Below are 17,319 nucleotides of genomic sequence, written 5' to 3' on the forward strand. Positions count from 1 at the left end.
GCAGGCTCGTAGCTTTGGTGATTAGCTCATTTGTTCTGGCAACAACAAGACTGTGCGTTGAACGCGATAGTCAAAATTGTAATGTTAAAGTAAGGCTGGCAGCGAAATCATTCGCATCTGAAATCCTGAAACTTCTACAAAACGCTGGTGTAAGCAAATACGGCCGCTCCAGGGGGAAGTGCTGTTTTGACAGTCCCTTCGCGTTGAAAGCATACAGCTGATACTTGTTGAAATAGCATGCACGCCAGCGATTGTGACCGCCCTTAAAATTACAGTTAATTGTTACTACTCGAGTGACCCCCTCCCCCTTTGTTCGCGTTTTTAACGCTCGTTCAAGACGGGTGGTTTCCTTTCTGTTTAGATTGATTTGTGGGGTTTAACGTCCCAAAACCACCATTTGATTATGAGAGACGCCGTAGTGGAGGGCTCCAGAAATTTTGACCACCTGGGGTTCTTTAACGTGCACCCAAATCTGAGCACACGGGCCTACAACATTTCCGCCTCTATCGGAAATGCAGCTGCCGCAGCCGGGAATCGAACCCGCGACCTGCGGGTCAGCAGCCGAGTACCTTAGCCACTAGACCACCGCGGCGGGGCTTCTTTCTGTTTAGCATTCGACGGCAGTTCTAACATGCCGAGGATGTCATGCGCCTTTCAGGCGATGGAGATGGGCCAGTTCATTTGATCTGAGCTTCAGCAGCTTTCGCGCACCTTCACCCACTCCAGAAAGTTATCATGCACCGGGGCATATTATTAATTTAGACTTCTTAGGAAACATGGCAGCAGCAACTAAAACCCACTGAGGGTTTCCATACAATAATAACGTAGTTTTTTACTGCGAAATAAGTGTTTTGAATTAACTTCGCCTTGAGTGTCCCCTTTTTTAAATTTGTGCGTTTGTTTTCTGAACTTCTGTACTGAACCTCCATATAACAAAATCCTCTGTATAACGAATTTTTCTGGGAATCTATCAATATCGTTATATCCAGGTTTAATTAACTCTAATGTGGCTTAAAATGGCATGTTCCTTCTTGAAGGGCGCTTGGATATCTTGCACTTTAGTAGATTGGGCCGTGCCTTACTGCTTACGTTTAGCCACCAATCTGGCCGTATATGGTAGCCATTTCACTGTGTAGAGCATTTCCCATTTTGGATATATTGTGGCATTTGCCGATGTGTAAAGTCTATCGTAACACAATTGATTAGGCTCGTGCGAATATTCGAATGGTTCGAATATTGGAATGAACAGTAAGGTATCCTACTTCGCTACGATTTGAATTTAGATTATAAGAAAATTTAAAGTACAGTTTAACCTGGATTTACCGAAATTGATAAATTCTCAGAAAAATTCATTATAAGAAAGATTTTGTTATATGGAGGTACGGTACGAAAATTCAGAAAATAAACACCCAAAACACTTACAGTAAAGAACTGCAATATTATTCTAATACCAATTATATGGACGCTATCGGCAGGTTTTCGCCATCGCCACCATGTTCAGTAACAAGTCCAAGTTGATAACATGCCCACGCATGGTAACTTTCACGAACGGGTAAAAGTAAAAGTGCGCGAGCACTACTGAAGCAGAGATCAAATGAGTTGGCCCATCTCTATCGCCTGGAAAGTGCATAAGCTAACATCTGCCACATGTTAGAACTGCCGTCAAATGCTGAAACAGAAAGTAAACCACCCGTCTTGAACGAGCATGAAACAACGTGGGGGGGGGGGGGGGGGGTCGCTCCAACAGCAATAATGAACTTGGATATTAAGAAGGGCGATTGCGGTCTCTGGCGCACTTGCTATCACGGTGAGCAAATTGGTGCGCTTTCAACGCGAAGAGACTGTGTGAAAAGAGCACTTCTCCCCGGAGTGGCCGTATTTGCTCACACCAGCGTTTTGTAGAAGTTCCGCGATATCGTATCCAAAAAAGTTGGTTGCCAGCCTTACTTCTTATAGCATTAATTTTTTTTTGTTTTTGCGTTCATTGCATTGCATTGCATTCAACGCGCCGTAGTGTTGCCAAAACTGATCGGCTAATAGAGAAAGCTACCAGCTTGCGAACTCGCGGCGCGGCGCAAGACAGAAGCGCGTGACGAGTCGACCTCTGAAGATCTGTCGTCACCGTGATCTCGGAGAGTTTCCATCAGCGCCTAATCTGACATCCCCTCGGTCGTGACGACACGAGTGTCCGAAATCAAAGAAATAAAAGTTGCAGTGAAGCTGCGAGGGCCAAGCAATGAATGCGATAGCAACAACTTGGAATGTAACGCTCAGAATGGCAAGCAGATTGAGAAGTGCTGCGCGCTGCTCACACACAAAACGACGCACGAAAACAACATACACAGGACGAGAAAGAACTAACAACGTTTACCGCTCAACACTTAATGCGCTTTTTAAACAAAAACGAGGCACGAAACGTAATCACAGGTACAGGTATGAGTGCGAACTAACAAGTGCCCCAGCTGTTACTTCGCCGTGTTTGAAAAGCGCACTCTTCGTAAACGCCGCCTGTACTATGAGCGAAGTGATCTTTGTGCGCCGGCAACTAAACACAATCGTTCCGGTCAAATTCAAAGGCACGCTACCGAAGGATAAGCGCACGCGCACAAACCATCTGCCCCCCCCCCCCCCCCCCCCACCACCACCACCATTCACAAGGAAAAGTTCGCACGGGAGATACGCGCGCATCGGCGCATCATGACAAACTCGGCGCCGAGTGCGGGCGGCTTTTTTTTTTTCTTTCTTGAGTTTTCATATATATAGACATGTATACATATACGATGAATGACGGCGGCGATGGCAAAAAAACCAGCCGAGACTGTCCATGTAATTGATCGCAATAAAAAAACAGAGCAAAGCTGAACGTCGTCGGGTGCCACACCATGTGCGCGCAGTGAAACTATGCATGTGCGCATGGCGTCAAAAATGAAAGAACGACACAGACACCGCGGATAACTATTCGGTAAAGCGCCCGCCATATGCAATGCGCCCCACATATGTGATGCTAACTAAAAGCGCAACACTGCCAACATGCAAAAGTAGTTTTTTTGTTGTTGTTTTGAGTGGGAAAGGGACCGCAGCGCACTTGCCCGCGCGCGGCGTGAATGGCGGCAACGCCGAATCGTGGATTGTGGTCCCGCCTCGCGCTTGCCCGCGCAGCGCTCGCTCTCACCTGGTGCGTCCTGCGTGCCGCCACCGTTTCGCGCTTCGTCGGGTCGGCGGAGGGGCAGGCACGGAAGATACATGCTCATAACCAAATGCTAGAATGTGGAGCAAAATTTCTGGATTGTCCATCGGGAAAATTCGTTATATCAAAGTTGTCGCCCGCTGTTACTTTGTTACATAGAGGTCACAAATACATGTGCTTCTATGGAGCAATGGCGGGGAATAGAAAAACTTCGTTATGTCGAGGAATTCGTTATATGGAGGTTCGTTATAAGCAGGTGTAACTCTATTCACAATGAACAAATATTTGTATATTAGTCTGCATGTAACTGTTTTAAAGGTAGTTTCACTGCAGTGTAAGGGTGTTGAGCCGTGAAAGCACCTCTATAGAAAAAATCTACCCTGCCAGGAAGCCTTTTTCAAATATAAAGGAGCTCCTTGCAGCACTTTTTGAGCATGGTAAAAAAATGCTGCCGATAAGTAGTCAAAGCTACCGAGAAAATGCAAACCAAATGTTATAGCACAGGGCGCGGCCTGCAATTCACAATAAATCTCAAATTCATCTAAAAATTGCTCTCTTCTCTTGGCAAATGACGCCACAAGCTCAAAAATCCCTCATCACAGCCATTTTATCAGCTATGGGCAGGGTGCACTCAGTTGTTCCTGGGACTGCTACTTTTGTGTGTATTCACCCTGAAAAGCCGCGTATTCTAAGAATTAGAGAAAAAGTGCCGAAGGTCATGACGCACACGTGATCTTTCCCCACGGCACTTTCGTCAGGACCAGAAAAGAGAGCAGCGGGCAACAAATCTTAGCAACTCCGCTCGTACATGATGGATTCTGAAAATTTTTGTGGCGGTGAATTTATGGGGCAATAAGCTTCTTTAGTGGATCCATTCCATGGCTACTTGAAAAAGTGTTGCAGGGCCCCTTTAAATTAACCTATTACCCTCAAATCAATTCCTCATTTTATTAAGCTTAAAAGCTTGTTATGATGGCTTATATGCTATATATATAATAAATTTTGAAATGCTATGCAATTCACAGGTTCGCATTGCATCGTACAGAAATTCGCATAGTACAGAAAGTCACATCCTGCTACTACTCAAAATTGTTTTGACTTTCTTTGAAAGAAAAAAAGAAGACATTTGCATAGAGGCTCCATTTCAATTTTAAGAAATATTGTGCAGGTTAGGTCATGATAAATATGCCCATTTTTCTTATATGCCATATATACCATTCAATTTCGGTTCAAAATTACTTGACCAAATCAATATTTGCTTTGAACGAAAAATTTATTATTCGCACAAGTCTGCAAATGATGCGTCTTGAAGGAGTGGTGCCACCATATTTGCGGCTTGCGCATTCTTTGCTGCTAGGATTTCTTATAGTTCCAAGAAGCATGATACAACCACGAAGATTTATTTGTTCTCGCTAAATAGTTTAATGGCATCTTACTTATGTGCACAATTTTTGATTTCTGCTTCTGGGCGCGGAGTTGGGCAGTGACTTAGCAGTGTAGGTGACTTGATCATGTGGCCACTCAAAGCTGTGATTCACGTTGTGCTGCTGATTATTGTCTGCTCTTGCACACACGTGCCACACAAGCACCTGCAAAATAAATGTGCTGACAGTTGCATCGGCTAGCTGCAGCCGCGATTCTTTGCCAGCACGAACGTGGCTGACGTCACTCACCTCATTATCATAGATGTGTGTGCTCCCGTAGTCACCTAAAAGGGGCGGGGGGCACAATGTCAGCCCCATAATTGACATAATATAAAAGCGGGGGGGGGGGGGGGGCTGCGATGAACCTTTGTCTCCCAAGAAGGGGAACCTTGTTCACGCCTACGCTCACTACAGATCTGGTGCAGGGGTGAGACAGCTGCATACCTGCCAAGTCTCCTGGATTTGGACCATTTCTTCTGTTTGTACGGTTTTCATGAAAATCTGGAAATCGAAATGTCTGTGCATGATTTGGCCGCACTGACAAAAAAGCAGGTCGGTACGCTCCAGGCTTTTATAACCTAGCCCATTTTATTACGAATGAGTTAAAGAGGTGTTCATCTAAACATGCAGTAGAATCTCAGTGATGCGATATCGTGGCAGATACGAATTCGTGAAATTCCCCAGCCAAATTCTACTATGTCTATTGGGTCTAAATTCGAATGTTCCGAACACATTTCCTAATCGCGATGGGTGATACCGACTTTTGTACGGGAATCGTCGAATGAAGGCCGAGAGCAGCGTACTCGAAGCTTCGGAAGTACGCGTGCGACCAGCGCTCGCACTGTCTTCTACAGTGCGTGTGATTGTCGTTGCCACAACTGCTGTGGACGAAACCGTGGTCGCTCGTGGTGCAATCATGTATGGCGACGACGTAACTGACAGAGCCCCGAAAGTGTGTGCCCGACCAGTCAAAGCAACGCTGCTTTCCGCAAACTCTGCAGACAAAACTGCGGCAGATGCGATCGTAGATGGCTTAAAACAAGTTAGTTTTGAAGGCGTGTGCGCAGCCAAGCACACTGGGATTGTAAAAGGAACTACCCTTTTCCGCGGTCGCGGCGACGCGATAGCCACCTACAAGCTCCGAGGACGCGCAGCGGTAGATTAAAGGCCGTAAATATTTAAAAAACGTCCTAGTTTTGCCCTAAGGGCGAAGCAATAAATGCGACAGTAACAACTTGGAGGGTCTTGCTGAGAACGGCAAGCAGATCGAAACATGCATCGCGCTACTCACTCACAAATGACGCACAAAAACTATACACAGGTCGAGAGCGAACTAACAACGTTTACCGCTCAACACGTAATGCGCTGTTTAAAGAAAAACGATGCACGATACGTAATCACAGATATAGATGAGTAGGGCTAACTAACAAGTGTCCCAGTTATACCTCGCTGTGTATGAACAGTGTACTCTTTTCACAAATGGGACCTGTGCAGAGACGGAAGTGACCTTTGTGGGCCGGGCAACTAACTCAATTGTTCCAGTGAAAGCCGAAGGCACACGATTCTCCCCACCAAAAGATAAGCGCACGCGCACAAGTGTCTTCCTCTCCCCCCATCCGCAGGGCATAGTACTCGTGAGAGATAAGTGCGCGTCGGCGCATCACGATGAGCTGGGCGCCGAGTACGGGGCGGCTTTTCTTTTTTTCTTGATTGCCCATATATATAAGTATCTAGATACGTATACATATATGATAAATGATGGTGGCAACAGCAAAACACCAACCTAGACTGTCCATATAATTGCTATCACAATAAAAAGGAGCCAGACACATTTCTGGCGTTCCTGTCAAAAAAATCTAGTAGTGAGCAAAGCTTTGACCTGTGCTTTTGCGGCAGCCAGCTGCACCGTCCCATCCGTTCAAGTTTGTCCTAGGAAGACATACGCGAGTTGTTTTGAAGGAAATAGATTCTGCTAGCTGTGTTGATCCTTTGAGACTCTCACCTTGGTGGGAAACCCTACCCTTGTGTGTTCGGCCACTTCAAGCCACTATGAGACCGCATCACTGGTGTTGGCGCTTGGGAATGAGACCCCACCCTCACCCCCTTTTGTTTTTCACGATGTTTTTTTTTTGCTTGTTTGTACATGGGTTTTTTTCTTGGTGCCAAAAAAAAATATAGCAAATAATTCATTGCCCCCCCCCCCCCCTCATTGCGGAAATCTCCCGGATTCAGAATCCTTGAACTTTGCAGGTATGCAGCTGTGCGTATTGTGCATTTTCGATACATTTCTCTTTTCATGTGCCACGCTGCTTTAAAAGCATAAAAATTGCGAATATTGCACTGAACTGTTCCAAAATAGCCTTAAAAGCTAGATTTTTTTGGGCCAACTCCAGCTTGCGTGGTGAAAAAATGCCGAGTTGACTAGTAAGACTGTGTCCGATTGTGGTTTATTTTTTTCTTTGCACCTTTTTGGTGACGAAGGTTCCCATGCATGTTGCCGCCATAATCTCCTCAAAACTGTTGTAAATATGCGTGACCCTGAAAAATGTTCTGCCATGCATCGAGTGTGCTGCTTCTACACTGTAAACAAAAATTAGCCGAGATGGGAGTTTCTCCAGCATATGAGTCCTGAAAACTCTCCTGCCCTAATTATTTACTCCCTGGTACGGAGTGAACTCGGCACATGTCGTCGTAAAATGCCCCCTGCTTAATGACGGAGTCTATGAATGACATGACCTTGTTAAACTCCCCACGGAGTTTCAAGTCACATGGTTACAAACTCCCTATGGGAGTTTTAAAAACCCTTTTTGTTTGGGATGTGCGTGTATGCGTGTGTGTATGTATGTGTAGAACTTGCTTGTCTAAATAAATTAGTAGCTAATGTGCGTAAACAGGAAATGGGTTGCAGGCGCTCTGTCGCTTATGGAACCCAATTTGAAAACCCATTTGCAAGCGCCGGAGCATTTAGAAGACGCGTCGTATGCAGGGAAATGACTCCACGTTTACAGTTACTCGCTCACAGCAAACGCGCATGCGTAGGTGACCCCACACAACAGCGTCGACATGAAAACCGCCGCGACAGGATGAACGTGCTACACACAACAAAGAACCTGGGAGTCAACTCCGCTACACTCGCTTATCGACTCTGTGATTTCTGCTAGGCAACAGTGGCACCAGAACACACAGCCCACATTTAAAAAAGCCATCGCACGCAAAATCTGTACATCAGTGTCCACAAGTAGAGACAAACACTTGGTTATTTTCGGAGCCGTGGTGACAGAACGCGCGTTCAAACCATTTTAAGTGATATTAACAGGCACCGCGGTGCTTTATTCACGACTCATGACTCGTTCGCGATTACGTGGCCCAGTTTTCATGAATGGTGATTTTCCACTTCTCTGTTTCGTAATCAAAACTCGCAACAAGCGCTTTAAGATGCGTCGCTCTGTGCCGGCTCTCGGCTGCTCGAGCTTTTAGGCTTAGCTGTATGTTCGATTGGCGTTTCGGTCAGCGGCTGTTCTGCTGTTTGACTAGTTTTTTTTTTCTTTTATTCTTTCTTTGCAAAAAACCGGCCTCTGTACGTTCTGCGGTTCGTTTACGTTGACACGAGTTTCTCACCAGCGCTGCGTGGTGCGAGCAGTTTACGGGAGTCGCGGCGCAGGCCACAATCGCAAGTTGATGTATTATCGGGCGTTCTACATTGACGGTGAACCTACGATATTAAAAAAATATATAACTGGCCAACGTGTGCCGTGTTAATAACGCATGGTTGCTCGGGTGGAGACGTGTTATCAGTACAATTTGTTTACCACTTAGTGTCATACGCACACGCTTTACTACCTAGTCGGTACGGCAAGGTTTCTTAGCTCCTGCGCTGCGCTCATGAAGGGGGTTCGACACGAGGTGGCTGTGAACGGCAGTGCAGCATGCTTTTGTTGTCTGTTAAAAGCTCTTGGCGCTATCATGTCAAGCTTTTCTTTAAGCGAAGGACCACTGTTATGTAACTAAGATTTTTGTGCAATCACAATTTTTGAATTTCTTTTTGAATGTGATGCGGTTTTCTTTTGAAATGTTTCCAGGCGACCTAGTTTTCAACAAAACATTTTTTAAAATAATATTTGACATGTTTGTTACGATGGCTTGATAGGTCATGTGGTATGTAAAAAGGTAGTGCAGTTCATACCTGGTGATAATCTATTTAAAAACTTCCTTCAGAATCTGTTTCAGCGTTATGTGTATTATAAGCCAATTGAAATATGCACTGGTGCCCCAACGTTGCTAAAGGTTTGTTTTTTCAGGCTCCCAGGACTATATAATAAATGCTGCTAGCTGCTCTAAAGCAAGGTTCTCCAGCTTCAAAATAGAAATTTTACTGCTCAAAAAACTGCTCCCAATTTAGTTTCAGCCATCTCACCCCTGCTGGTGTCGTGTCACTACAACTTTCATTGCCCTTCCTATGGAGCTACGTTAGTGCTGGACGCGCTAGCGATGGGCTTCAATCAGAAGAATGGTAGAAGTGCGTGAATATCAAAATTTTTGAATACAAATCGAATACGAATGCGAATCGAATATAGAATAATGAAGAAGTGCAAGTTTTTTCCACCAGTGATATTTTATTCAATCATATATTTATGTTGGAAACAGTTTAATTGTTTTACAGTCAGTTGTTGCACACAAAAATTTAAAAAAATGTCACCATCTGTACTAGCCAGAAATCATACGAGTGTAATAGTTGAGCTTGTGACTGTGATGTCTTGGGTTCAATCCACATGTTAAACAAACCTTTTGTATTTTTTTATTACAAAAAAAAAAGCTTTCGTACCTGCCATGATGACTAGTGCGCATGAGGCCCACCAGTTTCATTGTGTAACAGTTAACACCCGTGGACATAAGTCTAAGCGATTATTAAAGCAGCCTTGGTGGTCACAATTCATCCAGGTTCCCATACTATCAATTTTGGTTCGAAAGACCCCGATTTTATAGTTTTCTTTAATTTTCTCCCCTGTTCTCACAGGTCAAGCCACTAAGGGAAATAAGAATTCTTGGGGCGTTTTTTAACTGCACAGCAATACTCAATATCTCGCTTGCTTCGGTTGCCTTTCTCGAGCAATGTGCGCTCGCCATTTTCCGATCAAGAATTCTGTGTTGCGCCGATAGTAGCACGATCCTCATGAGGTGCACAGGGTGCTCAGTGATAACACGAGGTAAGTGCACCAGATAGATGATGACCGATGTGTGATAGAAAGGCGCCCCAAATACACCTTTTTGTTAATGGAGTCACAACTCCCGGCGGCGAGGGCACTATTCTGCCGCATCGCAACCACCTTTGGGGCACTGGCTGCCTGCCGATGGCAGTAAACTGACGTTGGCAAAAGAGCGAGATTGCAGCGATGGTATAACAGGGGGTGTATTGCAGGAGACGTTGCCACGCGAGCGACGGATTTTCAAAGGCGCCATTGGGAATAGAGCAGAACTACGCATTATTCTGTCCATCACCTTTCATGGACCGCCGTTAGCAATAGAGAACTATAGGTGATGACATCATTGTAACGGTGTCAAAAGTGCATGGCATTTTCTATGTTTGCCATTGCGTGGAAAAACACTTGAGCTTATTCGCATGACCATATCCGCTACCGTTTTACAGTGCTCTTTTTCTCTGTCTTTCTTTTCCCTTTGTCTTTGCACTTCTCTTTCAAAAGGATATGAAGCAGCTAGCCCAAATCAAAGTACTCCTCATTCATACTACACAACAGAACACACAAATTGTACATGCCAAGTAGAGTAATGTCACGTAAAACGCTCCTAATGAAGTACTGTTTAAAATGCAGGATATAATCGGGAAGCGAGACATTTTTCATCTGTTTTTTTTTTCCTGTGTCTTTGCACTGCCCTTTGAAAAATCATTATAATGAATGAAAGCTGAGAAAAATATTAAAAAATGCAAGCGGAATCTCAGCTTGTTATTATTTTTATTTTTGTTTCGAGTAGCTTCGAGATGCTAGTCACTAATCGGCCGTCGTTTCACGTCCGCTTTGGTGGACCAGTCACTATAGAGTGCTCCGCTGCTGACCCTAATGCAGTGCGTTCGATTGTGGCCTCGGCGGTCACATCTAAATTGAGGCACAAAAGTATATACTTAAGTACTGCTCGATGTCAGTGCACGTTAAAGAACACTAGATGGTCAAAATTTGCGGAGACCTCCAGTACGGCATCCCTCATACTCAATACGTTTTTTTTTACGTAAAACGACACATACTACCACTGCTACTACTACTATATACTACTACTACTACGAATACTACTACTACTACCCCATTTCCCTTGCGTTCGTCTTCTCGTCGCTCCTGCATCGTGCCTTCGCCAACCCTGACAACGCTTAGCTTGTGTTTGGCGCGTCGTCTGTGAACACAGTTTCAGCAGAGTGACGTGGTGCATCACGGTCACAATACACGATCCTTGCCAGCCTCCCCTACAGTACACGCACTGACTGATCCATCCCACAGAAACGGGTAATGCATAACAGAACATGCTGAAACGACACAATATCGATGGCATACATGCGCAAGTAGGCTGGGGCACGTCATGCGCGCGTGACTTTGCTTACGCATGTTGTTCTCGTTGCGTATGCATCATGTGATTCTCCAGCCCCGATACCGAAGAGAACAGGGAAGGATTGAGGCTCGCGATGGCTACACGGGAGTGGCAAGGGATTAAAGCTTGCTTCTTCGCATCATGCTTTGTTGGCTCGCGATGAAAAATCACCGTGGTAGAACGCTTTTCATTAGGCACGCAAGAACTTCTAGTGTCTAACTACAACTTATTATGTCACCTAGAAATGGACGCTTCAAAAGTAAATTACAAACAAAACAAAAGCCACGTGCACATCACACTTTTTACCTGAAGGGGCTGCAGCAAGTGGGTTACAATGTCAAAGATAACACGCCTTCATTGGCACAACACACTTTGTTCTCTTTATAATCCATTTCATTCTGTCAGGAAACTACCACAAAACGAAATAATAGAAATATTATATCTGATGCGACATTCTAAAATCCTAATTACCATTGCGCAAAGAGGACTGGTTAGGTACATTCATTTTCAAATGCGAGTTTTACCATGAAATGCTTGGCATAGGAGCTTTAACCGCAGTTTAATTTGACGCGATGATGGTAATTTCTATCATAGTTCATTTTTCATATTGTGTCAGCTACAATTTTTGAGTAATGGCTTAAGACAAACCTTCAAGTCCTGTTCTGTGTATTTTTTCCATGTTTGTCACTGAAAGACACATGACAAGGGATCTCGTACAAAACAAGCGTATTCAAGCATACGGAGAATGTATGCTAAATACACAGTTGATTGTAAATATGATGGCGCCTATCTCAGGCTTCGCTGTATAAAGTATAACAATTTGGTGACCTTCAACACTACTGAATCAACAAGAGCATTCCATGAGTGGCCCTTCATGGTTTTTTATTCGTTCTTCAGCTACCCGCGGCTGCCCAGAAAAACTTGCTTTTCCTTTCCCATCGCAACACCAGGTTTTCAGGGTGGTTCTTCAGTTCCTTCGGGGCACTAGACAGCTGTCTGTAGAAGGCGGTCGCCGCATCCTCGGCCATAGACGTCACTTTTATTTTCTTACCCCATCTTTAATTCTCCCTCCTACCCCTGTAGAGGCTGAGACGTGCGTGCACTTGAGGTTGCAGAAATAGCGTCTTTTTCACTCCTTATGCTCTTCTTTTAATCGCTCGCAGCTTTTCAGCTTTGTCTTTGTTGAACCTAATAGTGTTTGGAAATATCAATGTTTTCGTTTTTTACATGAATAATAGCTTCACACCACGCTCGAAACAAAATTTGGTCTTGAATAGCGCTCATATATGCAATCATTTATAAAAAAGGCATTTATAGGCATTTAGACACGAACACCCAAAATATAGGTGTTTATAGGCAGTATAAAAACACCATAAAAGCCCTTCTTAACCTCTAATTCATGCTCATATATCAAAATGACACGCAAGGAACGCAAGGAACAAAAAAGGCATTTGCCTATAATCCGGTCTCTAGTCGTCACGCTCCCGTGAATTTCCATGCAGGCATCACTGCACATGCGTCCAAGTCGTAGTAATCACTGCATGATCTAGTGAGGCTGTTATCACAAATACGTAAAATCGCAAGTTCTTTACTGTGACATATGCAAACGAATATTTGTGAACATCGAATATTCGAGGAATGTTTGAATTAGTTAGAATATTGGAAATTTCGAATATTCGAAAACGAATATTACAAATGCAATATTCGACGAATATTAGAAACTTTCGAATATCCGCACACCCCTAGAGAATGGGCATTTAGGTACACTTTGAAAGTGAAATAAAATATATTCTCAACATTTGCTGTGTGTCTATTGGTGTGGAGTGTCGTTGCATACAGACCAAACTCACAGGCATGTTATACCCTTGAAATTTTACGGCAATACGCTTTTGAAGGGGCAGTAAACAGGCTCCGGCTTTGTTTTACGCCCCCAAACGAGCTCACCAGACCCTTTATTTCGAAAAATGATTGTCGTGCTATTTTACATCAGACCAATGGCCTTAGTACGCACAGTGATCCAACTTGACCATGGGCAACTTGATGTACCACTGAGTTTGTTGATTGGGTCTTTGCCCTACGAAACAGCGTCTCGGTCCTGAGGGAACGCAGTACTGTCCCCACTGTTCGCATTGTCATTTTCTTGTGTTGCCCTCGGCTATTTTGTAGAGCCCGAGACTATGGCAAAAAGATTGTCAGAACGAAAGCGTCCGAGATAAACAGGCGTCTCACTACTTTACTACTAAGGGAAATGGTGCTTTTCAAACAGCTCGGGGTCACGTGATCTCAAGTTATGTCACATATGGCATCATTAGCGACGCGATAGGCTTCAACTGGCTACGTCTTGTCAAGCGATTTTGAGGTCACGTGACCAAGGAGAGGGGCGCAATAGAAGGCGGAGGCCAGCAGGGAAGGTTCGTTTTGTTGCCATCATTATGCTTCCACGCTGCGTACCCTGTCAGATCAAAGAGCCCGGCAAAGGAAGTCCGCGTAATCAAAGTCACTCCACTGTGGTACTCATGGACGTGTCGGCGTTGCATAGTGTTGCGGGCTGTCATCTACCCAACGGGTTTCTGCTGACGTGGGCTGCAGAGTTGTGTCGGACCCAAACTCCTGTGGTAGCGTGGAGTAGCTTCTGTCTTGGATCTTGAGGGCGACTGTCAGTACTGATGGATTGAGAAGACACTGGGTGGCACAGCAAACATGATTTAATAACAACAAAGGGAAAAAAATCTAGAAAAGAAAAAACAAACTCTCAATAACCAAACAGCAGTAAAAAAAGATAGCAACGCTGCCAACAAAATTGCCAAAAAAAAATTGCACTACAATAATTAGTTCTTGACTACTCCTACCTACAGTAATAAACGCAGTCTGGTCACTTTGACATTGTCGTCGGGTCGTTGCTTGAAGGGAACTCTCTTACCTCATTCAGTTCATCGCCGTAAGTCCAGCCTCTGTTGTGTTAGGTCTGCGGTAAATGTTGCTGACGATCCTCATAGGTCATCAACCTGATGCATCATGGACAGCCGTGCTGCCTTTTGTCGGTTGCCGTCAGTGACGTGGCACGGCGTCTTAGTTGCGCTTCAACTTGGGGTAGTCAACACAATGTATTCAGTGAAGAAAAGTTTATTTAAGTGCAAAAAAAGGAGCCCTTTTAATTTTATACAGCCAGTCACACAGCACACTGCATGGAATTCTACATCACAACATGGCCCGCAGTCTTTAGGCGATTTTTTGGCATCCAAAAGACCAGGCCGAGTGACTTTAAATAATCAAGCAGCTGCAGCAAGTGCGTATTCATACAGAAGTTTGCCTAATGTGCAGACCCAGATCACAAATGAATTTGCAACTTCATCATAAAGCTTAGAATAAGAGAGCTGAGCTTGTTGGTTCATTAAAAAAAAGACAGGGCTTGCAAGGTTAGTAGGTGTTAGTGCTGCCTAACTTCCATCTTTCGCCTGCGTTTGCTCGCCCCGTCTTTTTTATGATAAATTTATCATAAAGCTTGCCAAAGGCACATGTGTTCAAGTATAAACTTGAACGCATGAATCCAAAAAGAATTTTCTTAGGGGGTTCAATTATATGTTAGACCTAACCAAATTTAATCCAACAATTACACTAGCGAATGTATGATGCTAATGCTAATTGTGCTCTTTAGCTAACATATAGTTATTGTGGTGTAATAGCAATTAACTGAAGCAGACGAAAAATTATCCTCAGAACAGAAAACTATGCATGATAACAATTTGTGGCACTGATAGGAGCAATGCTTCTTCTTGGTTTGAGTGGACAAAAGCACGTCTCTGCCAAAGTATAGTACACGGGGAAGCAGATGCAAGGATAAAAAATGAAAGAACTTTTGAAAGGTTTTGACTACTACAGAAAATGTTGCACTGGCAGAAAGTATTCCTGACTGAAATACAGTTATATGCGAATATTTCTGTGGCATTAACAAACATTTCCTCTGCAACAGCTGTGTAAAGAAAGAATTTCTTACACTTACTGAACAAAAAAAAAAGTGGTTTGTTCAGAACTTTAGAAAATATTGATAAATTTGTCTTGAGAAAACCAGCCATTCCATCATGAAACTTAGGAAATTTTTTTTTTAATCAATGATCATAGCCACAATGATATTTTGTTTTTGCTATAAATTCAATGCTACAAAAGTGGAACAGACTTCAGCTGCATGCCTTGTAGCTTCTTTTCAAAGATGAATGTTCTCTGAGCATGGTGGCGTACCTTTTCGGCTACAAATGTTGTATGTTAAGTTTGCTACATCACAGTTTGCCCTCTTAGTCCATACAGGAGCTGATGAATGCCCTGGAGATGCGCAAGTACGAAGCCATTCAGCTGACCTTTAAGCAGGTGTCCAAGTTCTTCAGTGAGGTGTTTAAGAAGCTTGTTCCCCAAGGACATGCCACACTTATGATGAAGACTGACAGTGAAGATGGTACTGCTCAGGTAATTCCTATTTCTTTGTCCTGTTTGAAACATGACTACATGCCATGCTGTCATGCCAAACTGAGTAGCCGCCGAGATCGTCACGTTCCTTGTTGAATGCAGGAATCAATTTATGGGGGCTATACACATGGGGAGCCGCCCGGATAAAATACTGCTCACAATTGCTTCAATCAATGCTCCCTCATACTGCTAATAGTTTTCCTGGAGCATGATCTTAAGCTTTGGCAAGCATTCTTTGGTCTCCAACCTTGGGCAATCTTGCTCGACCTCTGCTTTTTCGTCTTCGCAATTTGGGGTATGCTGTTCTCATTGCCTGGCAATTTCTGTGTCAGCCCTGCGCTTGAACTTCGCTCCTGTCGTTCCATGGTTCTTTCTTATGGCTTAAAGCCTCTTAAACTCTGTTGTTTTCTCTTGGGTGCTTGTGAATCCTGGCAGGCTCGCCAAATTTGTGATGATGATGTGGCTCAGTTGAGCGAACACACAAGGTTAGGTCAACTGGAACATACTGGCATAAAGACATTTAATGTTCGTGGGCACTCTGCAGCAATGCATGGCAGTGACAGTTGAGGCAAAGCACAGACTTCCAGCACAAGCGGCATTCTCTCAGAAAAAGAGCAAAAGAGAACAGTTCAATACAGAGTTCCAAATCTTTGCTATGCAGGCTTTAGTGTGGACAAAAGGCGGAACTGACAGACACGTTACACATGAACATACAAAGAAAAAATTGGCAGGCCCTTAAGCTTCACCTTTAAGAGTTAAACGAGATAACGATACATATATCTAGTGCGTACTTTCATCACTTGATGCAGGGGTTCTCAAGCATGTTGGTGCCAGGGAACACTGTTAAGCTACATAATTTGCCAAGGAACCCGCCTCCCCCTTGGCAAGTTTTTTTTAAATTTTTATTTTCAGTGAATTCAAGTTCAAAATTTGTGCGGCAAAACACTTTCAAAGTAAGCTCTATGTTTGGCCTTCTTAGGCATGTTGAAGAATGCACAATCGTGTCTAGAGGGCTAAGCATAGTGCACAGCACGTGCGGGGCCAACGGTGGTGGTGGACAAATGAGCGTAGCAGAAGCTCAGAGCCTAGGCGTAGTGGCGTGTATCTTCAAATAGCTGAAATGTGCATGGTGGTAATATAAGGTCCCCGAGAGGCTGGCCAGCTATAAACTAGTGGCGGGATTAATTGTGAAGCTTGCGCGTTTATGTTTCCCACCAACATGTGTTTATCTATGCTCGGGTGTGAATAATGCAGGGGAGGAACAGCTGCACCATTTTGCACCCAATCACGCTTGCTGTGCCAAACTCTCCTATCAGCACCATACTGCACCGCAGCATCAGAATTTAGCTGCAAAGTGCGAAAGCCATCAAACGCCAGGCCCAGAAACAAGGATGAAACATTGTCTTTTTGGTTTCATCGAAACGGTCACATTTCATACAGGCTGTGATCGCTCCTGGAGAAGCCGTGAACTTTGATAATAAGGGCATGGTCGCGATCACTATGCGCGCGCCATCACGACAGGCATCAGCATAAATAGCTAGTGAACCCTTCTACGTGCTACTCTATCAATGCGAAGAGACTGCGAGAAGAGCATCTCTCCCTGGCACGGCCGTATTCTCTTACACCAGTGTTTTGTAGAGTTACGCGATATTTGATCTA

General features: G+C 44.2%; 1 protein-coding gene across 2 annotated transcripts in view; it reads left to right on the top strand.

Annotated features, from left to right (window-relative positions):
- The window catches only part of SMC3 (structural maintenance of chromosomes 3), a 310,016-nt gene that overhangs the window by 219,176 nt on the left and 73,521 nt on the right, over positions 1 to 17,319 (top strand). For both annotated transcript variants that reach the window (XM_037426550.2, XM_037426551.2), the window contains exon 27: positions 15,496 to 15,660. In XM_037426550.2, coding sequence (XP_037282447.1) covers positions 15,496 to 15,660 — 165 coding nt within the window. The remainder of the gene's footprint in view (positions 1 to 15,495; positions 15,661 to 17,319) is intronic.

This window comes from Rhipicephalus microplus, chromosome X, assembly GCF_043290135.1.
Source record: "Rhipicephalus microplus isolate Deutch F79 chromosome X, USDA_Rmic, whole genome shotgun sequence".
Taxonomy (NCBI): domain Eukaryota; kingdom Metazoa; phylum Arthropoda; class Arachnida; order Ixodida; family Ixodidae; genus Rhipicephalus; species Rhipicephalus microplus.